We start from the raw sequence: 19,453 nt of genomic DNA on the forward strand, positions 1-19,453 counted from the left end.
CCCAGAACACTGATTTGAAGCTATGTGTACTCTAGGAAGAGAAGTTTTAATAGAAGCCCCAAATGAATAAAGTGTGTACAAGAAATTTTAGAAAAACTAAGAAAAAGAAAAGAAAAAAAAACTATGATGATTGTATATTGGTAAATAAATGAAAAAGATATTCTCTGCCATTTTTTATCACTTACATGATATAACATCCTTGCCTGTTTGCTAAACTTTGTACTGATTATTTATCAATAAATATACTTAAGTTTATTTAATTGGCTGTTATGCAAGTTATTTGGACTTTTAACTAATTTTCTTTTTCTTTTTTTTTCTCTCTCCCCAGAAAGGATGGAATTATGAATCCAATCTGTTAAATTTCCTCTTCTCAATTTTACACTTTGGTTGCTTAACACCGAAGCAATCATGGTGAACCTGAGGAAAGCGGTGCATTCGTTCCTGTAAGGATGTTATTACTTATTATTTTTTAAAGATAACTTTTTTATGGTAGCTTGCTCAAAAATGTTAGAGGTTTTTCTATGATCGTTCAGCTATGTTTGCCTCAATTTGCACAAATGACTTGCAGCCCACAGACTAATATCATGGATGTTCCTTGTGCAAAAATAAATGAAAAAAAAAAAACCCAATGACTTAGACTTCAATTAAACAGAACTGCTCATGTATTCAAATAAATAATATGGCAATAATATCTTAAATTCAAAAATAATTCCAATGTTCGCGGCTGCTTTCTCTATGGTTAAAATGTAGAAATGAGAGAGGTTCTTTCTTTTTCCTTCCTGCATGAACTAAACAGCTTAGAGGATAAAATGTCTTTATAAGTTTCTGGTTTTATAAAGAATAGTTGAGGTTGCAAAAGAATGGGTCAGAAGTCAGGGAGTAAAGGTTGGGTGATGTAGCTAGACAGAGGAAGACAATGCCATCTTCAGAAGTCTTGATACCATGACCCAGTAGTTCAGGTCATTAGAATGTCATATAAAGGAGATAAGAATTGGATTGAAGTACTGAACAATTCTAAATGTAATCTAATCCAGGTGTATCTTTTTTTTAACTTAATACAATGTTGGGTTCATTTCTTCCAAATCCACTCTTCAAGGAATGGGGCATGGAAAAAAGATGCGGGCTCTGTAAATTCTGATCAGTTACAGTTGAGAAGTCTTGAATCCCCTTGCTCCTACAGTCCCCTCTATGATTCCTGTAAAAGTGCTCCCCCAGGAAAAGGTTTACAGAGTAATATAGATATAAAGTACATCAACACTGCATCCTCCACACTATGCAATATGTTCCACTATGGCCCATGTTGGATGTCATCGTACATTGTGGTGATGGTAATCTCAGTGATGTGTGATTCCAAGAGAACAACAATAGACAGGAAAAGGAAAGGATGAAGGACAGTGATAAAGAAGGGAAGGGGTGCCTGGGTTGTGCAGTCAGTTAAGTGACAGACTCTTGATTTTGGTTCAGATCATGATCTCAGAGTCATGGGACACAGCCCTGCATCGGATGGATGGTAATCCACCTCTTCTAAAAACGCCCATTGTCATATGCCATGCAAAAACACAGTACATTTAAAACGTATAGACTTTTGAATCAAAATATCATCTTGTTTATCTACTAAGAATATAAAATTATATACTCATTAAACAGTTAGTAGCAATGAATAAATTGGTTGCATTGTTTGGAGAGAAATTATAGTTTTTGTGTACGTATTTTATGAGACTTCTGTGGGCTTAATAACAATTAACTTAAGCTTTAGGATCAAGACCTAAATTATTATTCTTTTATAAGAGGACTGTATATATTTCACTGAGCATGTAAATATTAGAAGTTAGGTTTAATTATAATATAGCCAATTCTTGATTACAAAACTATGGAAAATAGGATTGAACTTTAATAAAAATTATAATACTGTGTGCATAGTAGCACCCAATAAGAATTTATTAAATTTAATTGAGTTGAAATAAGGAAACTGAAGTAAATACTCTTTCAGGATCTTCCCATTAACATTATTTTGTAATTCACAATAGGTATACTTAGATTCTCTAAGCTTCCTCAGTAATTTAATATTTGTCTCATGGACTCTTTCATGAAAATTAAAAATATATCTGGCCAACAGAAGTAGGCAAGATAACCACTTGAAGAGTTTCTCTACCCACAATGAGACACTCATATTTTAAAACTGATAATTGTCCAATAGTATTTCATGTGTTTTTTAGATACAGTTTTATTCTGCATTCCTCTATCATTTCTAAAGATTTTTAAAATTTATTTATTTATTAGAGAGAGAGAGCACAAGTGGTGGAGAGGGGCAGAGGAGAGGGAGCCCAACATAGAACTTGATCCCAGGACCCTGAGATCATGACCCGAGCCAAAGGCAGACACTTAACCAAATAAGCCACCCAGGCACCCCTCTGTCATTTTTAGAGAAATATGAAAGGACTTTGATGTTTTCACAACTTGTTTAGAAAATTGCAGTTGGGTGCATATTCTGTTAGGACCTTATTCTCTAGGCTTCAAGATGAATATATTTGTGGTTCTATAACTGACAATTGAAGATGCAACATCTTACTATGAGCATAAACTCTTGCGGGACTACCTGAGATAATCATCAGCTAATTTAAACTAGAAGTTTGTTTCATGGAACACTACATCAAAAACTAAGGATATACTGTTTGGTGACTAACATAGCATAATAAAAAATTTTTATTTAAAAAAAAAGAATGAAGATAAGAAATAATGGACTGATGTCTATAAATGACAAAAGGCTATATTAAAGAAGTCATTAACTTTATTTATTTATTTTTTTAAAATACATGTTTATACAATGACTGACATTTACACATACCTTACCTCCAGACCTGGGTGGTATCAGATAAGTGTGCACATACATAAGACTTCATCAGCCTATGGTCCGAAGGTTACTGCGCTTGAAGAAGTCATTAACTTTATATACTGAACTGTTACTGATGATATTTTAATAAAAGTTGCTCTTGAAGTAAAAAATAAATAAATAATTAAAAAATAAACTAGAAGTTTTTTGAAATGCCAGAAGGACACGTTTTTCTTCAGATAAGCCAGAAAAGACCCAGATTTAAAATTACTGTCTGAGTCTCGTTTTGCATAAATAGGCATCTTATTAAAATAAAATCAGGATTTAAATTCATCACCAATTGTGAAATACATGAGTTGGGGTATAGTTACCATAGACTACTTCTGTTTAACTTTGAAAGCAAAAAGAAGGTAAGCCCCAATATTTACTTAGGGCCTATCATGATAAAGGTACAATTTTCAGGACTTTATATATATCATTTAGTTTTCCCAACAATCACATGATAGAGATCATCCTTGTTGTACAGAAGAAGAAATTGGTGCTCTAAGAGGTTAAGTGACTGGTCAAAAAATCATTGAGGTCATGAAGTTAGGAAATTGACCACATGCCTAATGCAACTAATAGTGACAGAATAATCAAAGTTGAGGGCAAATAACTTGCTTCTATTTATCTGGTCCTTTATTTTAAGAATTTCTACTCACATCAATCAGATTACTTATGATACAGATTTTTCTAAACATATATTATTTCAGCTTATTTTTTATGTTCCAGGAAATAGGATTTACTGATTATTTGATACAAGAATTTACTGATTATTTGATAAAAATTACCATGTATATCACTCTCTGCATGTTGCTTAGAATGTCAGGTAGCTTTGACTAATAAGGAAGTTATTTTAAGAAAAATGTCAAAAATATTAGTTTTCTATCCTTTGTAGAAGGAGAAAGTCAAAATATTTTCATGATTTCTTCATTATCTTAAAAAACATGGAAGTAATATACTTTTATATTAAGTATACTTTTATACTTTATATATAATAATATACTTAATATACCAAGATTTTAAGAGATATAATTTTTAAATACTACAGAAAATTATTGCAGTATTTTACTTGAATTTTAAAATGCTAATAGTTTTTCTTTTTCTTTTTTTTTTAATGATTTTTTATTATATTATGTTAGTCACCATATAGTACATCCCCGGTTTCCGATGTAAGACTCGATGATTCATTAGTTGCGTATAACACCCAGTGCTCCATGCAATACGTGCCCTCCTTACTACCCATTACCAGTCTATCCCATTCCCCCACCCCCCTCCCCTCTGAGGCCCTCAGTTTGTTTCTCAGAGTCCATAGTCTCTCATGCTTCATTCCCCCTTCTGATTACCCCCCTTTCTTTATCCCTTTCTTCCCCTACTGATCATCCTAGTTCTTATGTTCCATAGATGAGAGAAATCATATGATAGTTGTCTTTCTCTGCTTGACTTATTTCACTTAGCATTATCTCCTCCAGTGCCGTCCATGTTGCAGCAAATGTTGAGAATTCATTCTTTCTGATAGCTGAGTAATATTCCATTGTATATATGGACCACAACTTCTTAATCCAGTCATCTGTTGAAGGGCATCTCAGCTCCTTCCACGATTTAGCTATTGTGGACATTGCTGCTATGAACATTGGGGTAATGCTAATAGTTTTTCAAGCCAAGCATTCCAGCTTAAGTTTAGAAAGTGTGGTGTGTGTGCATGGACATGTGCATAATATTATAGATACGATATCATTACAATAATCATAATCATCCAGTTTTACTACAGTAAATTTCTCTGATGATTGGTAATAAATGATGAGCTAATCAAATCACATATGTATTTTCCCTGTATAGAGAAAACATTGTTATTTGAAAGAAAAAGTGAATAAGATAATGAAATAAAAGCATTTACATGAAGAACTCAGACTCTGAATGTTAGTCATGTGTTCCAGAAAGACCCTTACTTCAACAGTCTTGCAAAAAAAAAAAAATTATTCAACACGTATTTATACAAGTAGAGAAAATTTCCTCCTCTATAAATAATAACAAGGTTTCACAACCACTACATATAGTGTAGTTGCTGCTTACTATTTATAGAATAACTATTACTGAACATAGAATACACACAAAAACAGTCGTTTTCAAATAATAATCTCTGCTTTTAAGCAGGAAATATTGAATATGCTTGTCCTTCTTATCTATTTTATTAATGAAAATAAATGTTAGTTTTAGTAGATACTTGAGGAACACACACTTTGAGAGGACACTTAATATATGTAACCTGAATAAATCTCCTACCACCACTGGGGAAGATGATTTGGGATGTACAAAACATAGCCACGTCCACTTCTCCTACATTGTTTGCCACCTGGCCTGACATTCTTATTAGTAGAGTCGACAAAAGTACCATCCTGAGAAATGCACAGTTTAAATGACTTAAGAGATTCTGTATCCAGCACAGGAAAAGCAGCAAACCCATAGGAATTAATCATCACCACAAATCAATCATTTTCTAGCCTAGAACAGGGCCCAGAAAACATAGGACAGAAATGAGCAGAGTGTCAGATAGAAGGAAAATTTATAGCACAGATATTAATATGTATGGATCAGCCTAAAGTCATTCTGCAGCTGTGAGAAGGTAAAAAGAGTTCTAGAAAGAAATGAATATGAACTATGGCCACAACCCTCTGTGCCTCTTCTAACATCTTGCCTGAATTTTGTCTGATGACAAGTTATTCCTTCTTAGCTTCAGATTAACGGTCCAATTTTCTTGTCCAGGTACTGGATATTTAAAAGAAAATCTTTCATTCTATTCTCAGTTGTCTCAGAAGATATCTAGAGGAAATTAATATTGAAAAAATATAAAAATAGACCATTACAGCAAAACAAACAATATGCGGTTTCATATTGCTTGTATAGAGTAACAGTTGAAAATACAGGCTTTGAAATCAGTGGGACCTGAATATGGACCCTGCCCCTGCCACTTATTGGCTGTGCTGCCTTGAGAAATTTACTTAACCTCTCTGAACCTCCGACTCCTCATTTGCATAATGGACATAAACCAATACTGACTTCATGAGGTTGTTATGTGTGATCAAATGAGATTTTATATATATATATAATTTTATAATATAATTTTTAATTATATACATATTTTTCCATAAACAAGGGCCTGACTTATAATATTCCTTGGATAGAAAGAAGAAATACCGAGATTTTAATTAAGGGAGTAGAAATGATGATGATGATGATGATGGTGATAAGGGTGGCTGAAGGAAAAGCAATTGTTTTATATAAGAAATGTACTGGGTATAAGCAATATAATATGTATCTGATTATTTTTTTTTCTTAATTTTCAGTGTGCACCTAATTGGCCTACTGGTTTGGCAATGCGATATTTCTGTGAGCCCTGTTGCAGCTCTAGTAACTGACATTTTCAATACCTCCGATGGTGGACGCTTCAAATTCCCAGACGGGGTACAAAACTGGCCAGCACTTTCAATCGTCATCATAATAATCTTGACAATAGGTGGCAACATTCTCGTTATCATGGCAGTAAGCTTGGAAAAGAAACTGCACAATGCCACCAATTACTTCTTAATGTCCCTAGCCATTGCTGATATGCTAGTGGGACTACTTGTCATGCCACTGTCTCTGCTTGCAATCCTTTATGGTAAGTACGATTTTATTAGTTTTTTAATCTCAGATTATATCCTAAATTTGTGTCAGGTATCATCTTAAACACTCATACAGTTAATCATTTTACTAATATCATTTGGAAAATGAAGAAAAATGCAAATTGTGTGACAGAAGAATTGGATGTGTATATCATATTTATTAAATAAATCAGTAGCAGAATCTTCAAAAAACAAAATTTTATAATATATTAAAATCATACACAAATAATCTATTGCTCAGTCTCACTTATAAACAATGACAGTTGCCTTAATGTATACAATGGGACAGTGACAGAAACATGTTCTCACCCCTATATTCTGGGCGGTACACATACGTAGAAGGAAAGAAGGAAAAAGAGACTCATCATCTTTAATAAATACATTTTCAATAATCTTTTTAAACATTGGCAAACTAAGTGCTTGGCAAATAGTAAGCACTCAGTAACAGCTATTCTTCTTTATGGAGCTTACAATTTATGTTTTTACAAGGTGATGGGGATAACAAATTAATTAATAATTATATAAGTGCAAGGTCACATTATCACAATAAAATTCAGGCATTCAAAGTTTTCATAATATTGATTTTAGAGAGGTTTTTCATTTTTCTTTTCATATTCTGCCATCCCTTTACCCCATTCATTTCAGATTTTATTTTTTTATTCAAGTGTAATTAACATACAGTAGTGTTATATTAGTTTCAGATGTACAATATAATGATTCCAACAATTCTATATATTTCTCAGTGCTCATCAAGATAATAGTATTCTTACTCCCCTTCATCTATTTTAGCCATCCCTCGAACCACCTCCCCTCTGGCAAATACCAGCTTATTCTCTGTATTTGAGTCTGTTTGGTTTTGTTTTTTTTTTTTAATGATTTTTTATTATATTATGTTAGTCACCATACAGTACATCCCCGGTTTCCGATGTAAAGTTCGATGATTCATTAGTTGTGTATAACACCCAGTGCACCATGCAATACGTGCCCTCCTTACTACCCATCACCGGTCTATCCCATTCCCCCACCCCCCTCCCCTCTGAGGCCCTCAGTTTGTTTCTCAGAGTCCATAGTCTCTCATGTTTCATTCCCTCTTCTGATTACCCCCCCTTTCTTTACCCCTTTCTTCTGTTTGGGTTTTTTTTTTTTTGTCTCTTTTTTTCTTCGTTTATTTGTTTTGTTTCTTACATTCCACATATGAGTGACATCATATGGTATTTGACTTTCTCGGACTTCAATTAAAGTTATATTCTCTAGGTCCACTGATATTGTTGCAAATTTCAAGATTTCATTCTTTTCCATGGCTAATATTCCATAGTGTGGAATATATATTTTTTTTTCTTTTTTTATTCATCTATCAATGGGCACTTGGGTTTCTTCCATATCTTGGCTAGTGTAAATAATGCTGCAATAAACATAAGGATGTATATATGTTTTCGATTTAGTGTTTTCATTTTCTCTGGATAAATACCCAGTAGTGGAATTACTGAATCATATGATAATTCTATTTTTAATTTTAAACATAAAGAAAAATCCTCAGGGATTTCAGGTAAAAATAAGGAAAAATTTACAAGACTAAGAGAATTAGACTGACTTCACAATTAACAAAAATAAAGCAAAGTAATGGAGCAATATTTTTCAAAAAGTTAACCAATTGTAGGAGATTCTTTCAAAGGCAAATCTACAAAGGAAGAAAACGGATCACTAGTTTCAAGGGGTTTAAGGTGAGAGGATGACTGAAAAGGAGTATTTATTTTGGTATATGTTGATATGGTGGTGGTTTTATATATATATATGTAAACTATATATATAATGTAAATATATATATATATAAATTCTTAAAACTTGAAAAGTTATAAATTCTAGTGTGCAGTTTTAAAAGGGTGAATTTTACAGTATGTTAAGTATACTTTAAATTAAAAAGTAGAAAAACACACTCAAAGTTTCAAATGAAGATTTTTACATCCAGACATGCTAGCCATGAAGGCTATAAAAAGTTGAAATTTATTTTAAAGTCAGAGAATTCTGAACCCATAAGCCCTTCTTAAGAAATTAAATAGTGGATGAGATTCAACTAACAAAGGAATGATTGGGAAAATTTCATCCAAAAAACTGATGATGAGCATTTAATATGGGTAATTTTAGATCTAAGACAAAAATAAAAGTGGTATAAAGATAGAAGAATACTGTTATATGTTATATAACATCTATTATGTGTTATAAGCTCTAAAAAATTAGCAAAAATGTAACTAAAGTTAGGAATCGAATAGAAAGGGAAAGAGGAAGAGGAAAGTAAAATAATTTTATTGATTTTTCTATCAACAAAAGGAGGAGTTAAATGGTACCATAAAAAAATGGCAAACCAGAAAGTAATAAATTTAATAAGAAAACAGTGGTTTAAGGGCATTAAACATGATATAAATAAAGCATGATATAAATGTGATATTAAAATTAACCACTAAAACAAAAAACAAACCTTCCAAAATCCCAAAAGAAATATAATTAACGAAAGAGCAAAAACATCCTTAGAGGAAGAAACACAAGAAAATATAACATTATGGGGCGCCTGGGTGGCACAGAGGTTAAGCGTCTGCCTTCGGCTCAGGGCGTGATCCTGGCGTTGTGGGATCGAGCCCCACATCAGGCTCCTCTGCTATGAGCCTGCTTCTTCCTCTCCCACTCCCCCTGATTGTGTTCCCTCTCTCGCTGGCTGTCTCTCTCTCTGTCAAATGAATAAAATCTTTAAAAAAAAAAAAAAAGAAAATATAACATTATGCCCTCAACGTTATACCATGATGTAATATGACAGAGGAAAACAAACATACTAGTAATAGCAGTAAACTTGAATGAACCTAAAACATGACTTAAAATGAAAGAATTTTAATTTGGCTTAAAAAGGAAAGCCCAACTATATCCTGCACACAAAAGAAACCCTTAAAACCCAGTGATTCATAATGGCTAAAAATAAAGGGATGAGCAAAAGTGCACCAAATAAATGGAATTGTGATTTAATGTCTAACAAAGTAAATTTCAAATGAAAACAGCAGCAAGAGTAAAAAGGAAGGATGTTTATTTATGATAAAAGCCACAATTAACAACAAAGATTTAGTGGTTAAGAATATCTATGACACCGATAGCACAGCAATGCCCTTTATAAAGCAAAAATGAAAGAACATGGGAGGACACGTTTATGAATACATTCTACTAATGGGAGATTTTTACACATCATACTCAGTATAAGAAAGATTGGGCAAAAAAACAAAAGGATATAGATCTTAGGGAGGTGTGTTGAGGTTCATACTCTAATCGAAGAGAATATAGCTTATTTGTAAGTGCATGTGGAACATGCACAGAAATTAATAAATTACTAGGCCATGAAGAAAACATTAGAAAAGTAAAAATATTATCCAAAGTGCTTTCTGATAAGAAGGCAATAATATTAGAAAAATTAACAACAAAAGTTTAAAGGCCATCTCATCTTGAAGTTCTAACAAATTTTTAAAACAACCCTTGAAGGGCACTTGTCAGAATGGCCAGAATCAAAAAACAAACAAAAACAAGAAGTAACAAGTGTTGGTGAGGATGTGGAAAAAAAAGGAACCTTCATGTACTGTTGGTGGGAATATAAATTGGTACAACCACTGTGTAAACCAGTATGGAGGTTTCTAAAACAATTAAAAATAGAAATATCATACGAGCCAATAATTCCACTACTGGGCATTTATTGAAAGAAAACAAAAACACTTAATTCAAAAAGATACATATACTCCTATGCTTACTGCAGCATTATTTACAATAGCCGAGATGTGGAAGCGTATATGTTCTTCTAAGTTAATCTACCAGTTAGTTCAATTCCAATAAAAATGACAAGATTTAAAAAAAATTTTTAGAAGTATATTGTCACAAAAACATTTAACACAAGAGCTACCCTCTTAACAAATTTTTAAGTGTACAATACATTATTATTGACTCAGGTATAATGATGTAGAGCAGATATCTAGAGCTTATTCATTTTATTTAACTGAAACTTTGTACCTGTTGATAAGTCTCCATTTTCCCTTCCCTCAGTCTCCTGAAACCACCATTCTACTCTTTGATTCTATGAATTTGACTACTTTAGATACCTCATATATGAGTGGAATCATGCAGTATTTGTGTTTCTGTGACTGGTTTTTTTTCACTTAGCATAATGTCCTCCATGTTCATCCGTGTTGTCACATATGGCAGATTTTTCTTTTTTTAAGGCTAAATAGTATTCCATTTTATGTAGAAAAATATATAAAATATATTATGTATTAAATATATATATATATTACATTTTCTTTTTTCATCTGTTGATGGACATTCAGGTTGTTTCCATATCTTGGCTACTGTAAACAGTGCTGCAATGAACATAGGAGTGCTAATATTTCTTCAAGATCCTGATTTCAATTCTTTTGGATAATATCCAGAAGTGGGATTGCTATATTATATGACAGTTCTATTTTTAATTTTTGAGGATCCTTCATAGTGTTTTCCACAGCAGCTGCACCATCTTATATTCCCACCAAGAGTGTGCAATAGTTCCCTTTTCTCCACATCCTTACCAACACTTGCTATTTCTTATCTTTTTGATTAACTACTCTGACAGGGTGAGGTGATACCTCATTTTGGTTTTGATCTGCATTTCTCTGATGATGGGTTGATGTTGAGCATCTTTTCACATGCATATTATCCTTTTGTATATCATATTTGGTGAAATGTCTATTCAAGTGCTTTGCCCATTTTTCAATTGGATTATTACAGTTTTTTTACTTGAGTTGTAAGAGTTCCTTATATATTTTGGAGATTAACCCTTTATCAGATATATGAGTTGCAAATTTTTTCTCCATCCCCCTTCATAGGTTGCCTTTTCATTCTGTGAAGGTTTCTTTTGCTGTGTAGAAGCTTTTTTTAAAATTATTTATTTTATTGTTGCAATGCTTTTGGTGTAATATCCATAAAATCGTTGCCAAGACCGATGTCATGAAGATTTTCCCCTATGCTTTCTTCTGAGATTTTTATAGTTTCAGGTCTTATGTTTGAGTCTTTTGGATGCTTATCCTACAAGAAGCTTTTTTATGAAGTTAGATAAGTTGATATTAAAGTTCATTTACAAAACTAAACATTCAAGGATAGCTTGAAAAAACTCAAGGAGAAAAGCTATGCAAGAGGACTAGCACTAGGAAATTTTTAACATATTATAAAGTTTTTATCATTTAAAGTATATCATTGAACCATAGATAGACGAACAAGCAGAGTATAGTAGAAAATCTGAACTAGACCCTAGTACAAACGGATATGTAATACATGATAAAAGCATCGTTCCAAATCACTGGGAAATGCTGTTGGCTAACAATATAGCCATTTGGAAAAAGATAAAATTTGATTTTGTCACATGCCAAGTATGAAAACAAACTCTAAATGGATCAGAAATCTAATTTTAAAAAATGAAACCACACAAGTACTAGAAGAAAAGAAAGGTGAATTTATCTATAACTAAGTTATATGGAAAGGATTTTTAACTATGACTCAAGATTTAGATGTGGTAAAGTAAAAGATTGATATCTTTGTGTAAGAATAATAATAATAATTTTTTGTCTTTTTATTTATTTAAAAAAAATTTTTTTATTATATTATGTTAGTCACCATACAGTACATTACTGGTTTCTGATGTAAAGTTCGATGATTCATTAGTTGCGTATAACACCCAGTGCACCATGCAATACGTGCCCTCCTTACTACCCATCACCAGTCTATCCCATTCCCCCACCTCCCTCCCCTCTGAAGCCCTCAGTTTGTTTCTCAGAGTCCATAGTCTCTCATGCTTCATTCCCTCTTCTGATTACCCTCCCTTTCTTTATCCCTTTCTTCCCCTACCGATCTTCCTAGTTCTTATGTTCCATAGATGATAGAAATCATATAATAATTGTCTTTCTCTGCTTGAAAAAAAAATAATTAAAAAGCACCATTAACAAAGCCCCAAAGCAAATAACAAACTCGGAGAAAATATTTGCAATGCATATCACAGATAAAGGGGTAATATCCCTAATATATAAAGACTTTTTAAAAACTGAGGTAAAAAGATCCAGCACTCAATAGGATCCAAAAAATAATGAGCTAAAGATATGAGTAGGCTATTTGTGAATTTTTTACATATTTTAAAACATTGTGAATTTTGAATTCTATATACACAGTGATATATACAGTCCTTAAATATATGACAGTGTTTAATTCTGATCATTGTAAGAGAAATGCAAAATAAATGACACTGTGATACCATTTTTTACTTATCAGATTGGCAAATTTATTTTATTTCCTTTTACTCATTATTTTTTAATTTATTTTTTAATTCAAGTTTATTTAACATACAGTGTTATGCTAACATCAGGTGTACAATATAATGATTCAACAATTCTATACGTTACTTGGTGCTCGTCACAATGTATACTGTTAATCCCCTTTATCTATTTCAACCATCCCCTCTCCCATATCCCCTCTGTTAACCACCAATTTGTTCTCTATATTTAAATATCTGTCCTTTTTATTTGTCTCTTTTTTCTTTACTCATTTGTTTTGTTTCTTAAATTCCACATATGAGTGAAATCAAATGGTATTATTCATCTTTCTCTGATTGACTTATTTCACTTAGTATCATACCCTCTAGATCCACTCATGTTGTTGTAAATACAAATTGGCAAAATTTTAAAGCTTAATGTGGCACTGCTGCAAGGCTATGGGACATAGGCATTCTCATATATTAATGGTGGGAATGCCAGTTGGTACAGTAATTATAGAGGGGAATTTGGCAATGCTGAACAAAATTACATATGCATGTATATTTTAGCCCAGCAAATCACCCTCTAAAAATTTCCCTGGATAATAAACCTCTGATAAAACAAAAATATGTACATATAAGGTCATTCATATGAGCATTGTCTGTCATTGCAACATATTTGAAACAACCTATGTACCCAGACAAAAGAGATTAATTGAATGTACTATAGAATGTCCACATGATGGAGTACCATGAAACTATTAGCAGGAATAAGAAAGTTCTCTACTAATATGGAGTGATTTCCAACATATATTATGTGAAAAAAGCAAAATGCAGAAGAGGAGATAGGACATACTATCTATGTAAGAAAACAGACAAATACAAAAATATACACATATCTTCTTATTTTCGTAAAAAATAAATACAGAATGGTTAAATGAGAAACTAATAATGAGATTTATTACCTTCAGGGGTAAGGTAGACACTGGAAAGACAGGTTGGGTATGGAGAATTATACTCTGAATACACATCTTAGATAATTTTGATTTCAGAAACTGTGCTAATGTTTCATATATTTAAAAAATGAAGATTGGGAGAAAACTCTAAAATGGATTATGAACAGAGTCAAATGAACTTAACTCTATTTGAAATGAATAACATAACCACACTGAGTAGAGAGTACAAAAATAACCCTAACCTGTATAACTTTAAAGTGCAATTTTTGTCCTATATACACAATGGAAAACTAAAGAAAAATGTAAACGAATGAATTATAGTATTAGGTTTTATTTTACCAGAAGTACACAATGGCAATTCTGAAACTAATTCCTCTGTATTCTGGGATAGGATAAGTGTACAAGTATAGTGAAGATAATAGAAACCAAATTTCTCACTGTTGCATAAAGTTGAAAACCTGGAAGGGGGAAACAAGTAATGAATCCTGTGGTGTTGGATTAATTTTCACGATATCCGTTTGAATACATGGAGAAAATAGACACTAATAATAATAGTAGTAATGATAGATATAGAAATAGAAATCAATATTTGTGAATATGTGTGTACTTAGAATTATTTTCTATTTTCTATTTCTGTCCATTAAGAGGGCCTAAAAGCAACAACACACGAGTAGCAGCAAGCACATATGGGAATAGACATTCCTTGGAGAAATGAGGCCCAGGACAAGAATATTATAACAAGACTGGAACATTTTTTGAGCTAGAAAATAAGGAAGTGCTCAAAGAATAATGGGACTGTATTTTTAAAAAAGCACAGAAGCTAGCTTGACGGGGCCCCCTCATCAAATCTGGGAACATTTGAACATTAAAATGAATAATAAGAGTTCTGATGCCAACAAAATTAGAGTAAGCCCACTAAAGACTCCCTCTTTTGCTGGATTCATGTAATAATTCTGGAAAAAAAATTTCAAAAGCAACTGCCTAAGGACTCAGAAAAATAAACAGAAGCAGCCAGATTGGGAGGGAAATCAAAACTTAGAACTGTAACCTGTATGGGGAGTGAGGTTTTCATTTTTTTTTCTCCTTCTTCTCTCTAGCACCTTTGCCCCAAGGCGGGCACCCTGTCACATAGCTCCATGGTGATAGTATAGGAGTGGCTGGCAAATAAGTCCCTGAAGCCAAATGTCAGTGAAATCTCCCCCCTCCCTTTTTCATGCGCTGACTTTGCCAGAGGGATGGCTCTAGTCAGATAGCTGTCCTTCTGTGGTGTGAGCACTAAAATTTTGAAGAGACCCTTTCTTTTTTGGCCAGTGGACCAGAAAAAAATAGGCCTCTGTAGGCCAGAGAGTATGGGAAGGAAATCTCATGGAGGGGAGAGCAGAATAAAAGTTTCCCTAATTCGGTTGGAACCTGCACAAGTGCCAGTCTCAATCCTTAGCTCCACATGAACAGGACAGACCCTCAAGAAAGCATAGAAAATCTATAGAAAATTGAACTGATTTAAACAGCCATCCAAGTCTAGGACCATGCCCTGAGTGGCATGTGTGTGGGACAGACTCAAAGCACCCCAGGCAAAGGTTTGGTAAACGAAAGATATTGAATCCATGACCCACAGATGTGAACACTAAGTCTGAACCTAATTAGTTTGATTACCTAGTAAACAAACAAGTAAACACAATCAGCATTCTTGAGAGGATTCTAACAGGACCCAGGGTCCACAAAATATAATATTCAAAATGTCCACGGTGCAACACAAAATGACTTGACATAAAAAATACCCAGGAAATACTAAAAAATTTTAAAAGAAATGACCATCAACATATGCCAACCCGCAAATTACGTAGGTGTTGGAAATATCAGACAAAGCCTTTAAAATAACTGCTATAACAATACTCCATGTAGTAATAAATAGAAGTAAATGGAAATATGGAAGTTCTTAATAAAGAAAAAGGAACAATGAAAAAGAAGAAACTGTAAAAAATTGAATATTTTATGACAGGAAAATCCAATATCCAATTTTTTTTAAATCACAGGATAGGTTCAATAACAGAATAGAGATGACAGAGGGAAGAGTCAGGGAACTTGAAGATGAATTAATACAAATCATCCAAATTAAAGAGTAGAGAGAAAGACTGAAGAAAAATGAACAAGGCCTCAAGAACCTATGGGACTCTGAAACTGTAGAATATTTGTGTCACTAAAGTCTTCCAAGTGGAGGAGAAAAAGATTGGTACAGGAAAAAAATTAAACAAAAAAATAACCAATTATTTTCTAAATTTTATGAAAGACGCAAATTTAGAGATTTGAGAATTTCATCAAACCTCAAAGAAAACTACACCAGCACATCATAATTAAATTGCTAAATACCAGCAATAAAAAAGAATGTTCTATTGATAGATAACACACAAAATATGAATAAACCCTAAACAATTCAGCTGAGTAAAAAGAGTCACACAAAAAAAGAGTACATACTCCATAAGTCCATTTATATAAAATTCTAGAAAACGCAAACCAATCTACAGTGGCAGAAAAAAAGACCAGTGGTTGCTAGGGACCAATGGGAATGGAGTGGACAGATGAAAATGATTATTAAATGGCATAAGGAAAATTGGAGGCATAATGAATATGTCTGTTATCTTGATAGTAGTGATTATTGCACAAGTGCGTGTGTGTGTGTGTGAAAGCATATCAAAGTGTGCATTTAAATATGTACAGTTTTTCATTTGTCAATTATATCTCAAAGCTGTTAAAAATTGTAAGAAGCAACTAAAGTAGTGCTTAGGGGAAGATTTATGGCATTAAATACTTATTTTAGAAAAATAAGAATGGTCTCAAAACAGTCATCTAAGCTTCCATTTGAAGAAACTAAGAAATGAAGAGCAAATTAAATTCAAAGCAAACAGAAGGAAGGAATTCACAAAGTTCAGAGCAGAAATCAGAAAGATTAAAAATTGGAAAGTAACAGAGAAAAACAAGTGAAACCCAAAGCTGTTTCTTTTACAAGATTCATGAAAATGATAAGCCCCTAGCCAGACTGATAAATTAAAAAAAGAGAGAGAGAAGTCAAATTACCAGTATCAGTTATGAAAGAGGAGCATCACTGCAGAATTTACAGACATTAAAATATAGTAACAGAATATTATGAAAAACTTTATGCCTATCAATTCAACAACTTACATGAAATAGACTGGTTCAGAATCTGTAACATTTACTCTGGTATTGCTCAAATAATTTCTTCTTTTCTGACTTTCTTTTTCCATCCTGTTTTCCTATCATTGCAAGTACATTTTTTTTAAAAAAGATTTTATTTATTTATTTGAGAGAGAGAGAGAGAGCCAGAGAGAGCATGAGCGAGGAGAGGCAGAAGCAGCCCCTCACCAGCAGGGAGCCCGATGCGGGGCTCGATCCCAGGACCCTGGAATCATGACCTGAGCCGAAGGCAGACACTTAACTGACTGAGCCACCCAAGCACCCCTGCACGTGCATTTGAGGTGTCATCTTTATTTGGTTCTATTTTCCACTATTTTTAAGAAATTAGAATATATATATCTAAGATCTGTGTAGACAAATCAATTATATAAAGGTATGTTGTTTGGCTTGCCAATACTGTCTAGAGGTGAGTCTATGAAAGTTGCAGAGCATATAATTAGTTGTTTGTATCTTTGTAGGAAGCTGCAGTAATCACAGCTAATATTTGTTGAGTATTTTCTATGAGCCAGGCACTGTTTTAAGCACTTTACATGTATTAAATCATTTAATTTCCACAAACCATATGACTCAGATACTGTTACCATCCAAATTTACATATGATGGAACAGAGGGACAGGATTATTACATAACTCACAAAATGTTACGTAGTTAGGGTATTATAGAGTAGGGATTTAAACTGAGGCTGTCTGACTTTAGAGTCTCTGTTCCTAAACACTGCAATAGATAACAGAGAGGATATAGCGCCCCTTTGTCAAAGAGGCAAGAGTAAAAGGGACAAATCCAAGTAAATATCTTCAAAGGAAAGTGGCAGACATGATATAAAAGCACCAACGTGCCCAGTTGTAGTCATGCAGCAAAATATATACACACCAGATCAGGAGGTAATAAGACTAGGGATGTTTGAAATGATGAAACAAACTAGAGCTGAGGGAGGATCGTTCAGGAAGACAGCGCAGAGATGGTGACACTGGCCGAATATTAAGTACAAAGTTGAGTATATTATGTCAGGGACTTAACAGCTGTGGCAACTTTCATTCTCACAAAAATCTGATTTTATAGTTACAGAAATGGAAGATCATTCAACGGCCATTTTTTAAACACCTATTATGTGCCAAGCACTCATCTCGACTCTGTGGCTAGTGCACAAAACAATAACAAAAACTTTCCATCTTGAAGGTTCAGGAGCCTAACTAAAGTTTGGTCAAGAAAAGACTCTTTGTCACCTCATGCCACTTACATATTCCTCGCTTAGGCTCTGACTTCCCCAAGGTCACATGGCTGGACTACTAGACTCTAATATCCATTTCATTTTTCATTACATCATTCTGACACTCACAGATGACTTTAAAACACTAGGACAGTTTTGCTTTATTCTGCTTGGGAGGGTGCATATAAATTGAATTCGAGGAAAATTTGAAGTCAAGTTGTTCCCAAGAACATCAAGACAGTTGGCCTGCTGGTTTTTAAAAGTGCATCAAGGTATTGGCAGAAATTAAGGTGGTTCTGCGAATTGGTTCAGTGCTTTAAATGTTCATTTGATGTCCAAGGCCTCTGGTTGTCATTGAAGTATTTAGTTCACAATATGCTTCAAAATGATTGTTCTTTTTTTTTTTAATAAATATTTATTTGAGAGAAAGAGAGAAAGAGAGCAAGCGATGGGGAGAGATGGGGAGAGGGAGAGGAAGAGAGAGAATTTGAAGCAGACTCCCTGCTGAGCACGGGGCGGGGTGGATCAATCTCAGGACCCCGAGATCACAACCCATAACCCGAACCAAAATTGAAAGTCCGACGCTTAACCGACCGAGCCACCCAGGTGCCCCCCAAATGATTATTTTCCCATAAATATGTAAAGCGGGTTTTTTTGGACTGGTGAACTTCTACAATGACCTCATATCTCCAGTTAAAATGTATTGTTATTGCTATAAATTTCTTCCTCCCTCAAAACCTCTGCTCACTGCAAACCTCTGGAAAGATCTGCTATGGTAATAGGTAGGATTTGGCCCTTCAAGTCTGGATACAAAAAGCGATGTAATTCATAGGGTGTAATTAAATAATGCACGTGCACACTCCCAAGTTCAGGCACGCATGTTCCCGGCTTCCCATTTCTCTCCAACTAGTTTTTCATTCCATTCTCACTTGGACTCTACTTTTATTTTTAAAAATGGAACTACTTGCAAAGGGACTAAGCACATGAAACTTAAGAGATGTTAAATGGAGACCTGGGAACAGACACCGAAATGTTCAAATTGCCAATGCAAGTGAGCACACGCTATTAAATTTGATGAAGTTCAGTCACGTTTCAGTGCAATGATACAGAAACTCTCAGGCTTTAGATGTTTAAGCCAGGAATCATTCAGAATGAAATGCAGCAATTAAATCAGAACTTTTCAGATTTAGTGTCTTAGACACTACATATTTATTTTAGCACAGCAAAGCTGTGCATAAATGAGAAAAAAATATTCAA

At 33.6% G+C, this 19,453-nt stretch overlaps 1 protein-coding gene across 1 annotated transcript in view; it reads left to right on the plus strand.

Annotated features, from left to right (window-relative positions):
- The first annotated feature begins 408 nt into the window (after nucleotides 1–408).
- HTR2C (5-hydroxytryptamine receptor 2C) overlaps nucleotides 409–19,453 on the plus strand; it is a 145,790-nt gene continuing 126,745 nt past the window's right edge. Inside the window, exons 1-2 of the mRNA XM_026478855.2 lie at nucleotides 409–443; nucleotides 6,214–6,527. Of these exons, the coding sequence (XP_026334640.1) occupies nucleotides 409–443; nucleotides 6,214–6,527 (349 nt within the window). The remainder of the gene's footprint in view (nucleotides 444–6,213; nucleotides 6,528–19,453) is intronic.

This window comes from Ursus arctos, chromosome X (genome assembly GCF_023065955.2).
Source record: "Ursus arctos isolate Adak ecotype North America chromosome X, UrsArc2.0, whole genome shotgun sequence".
Taxonomy (NCBI): Eukaryota; Metazoa; Chordata; class Mammalia; order Carnivora; family Ursidae; genus Ursus; species Ursus arctos.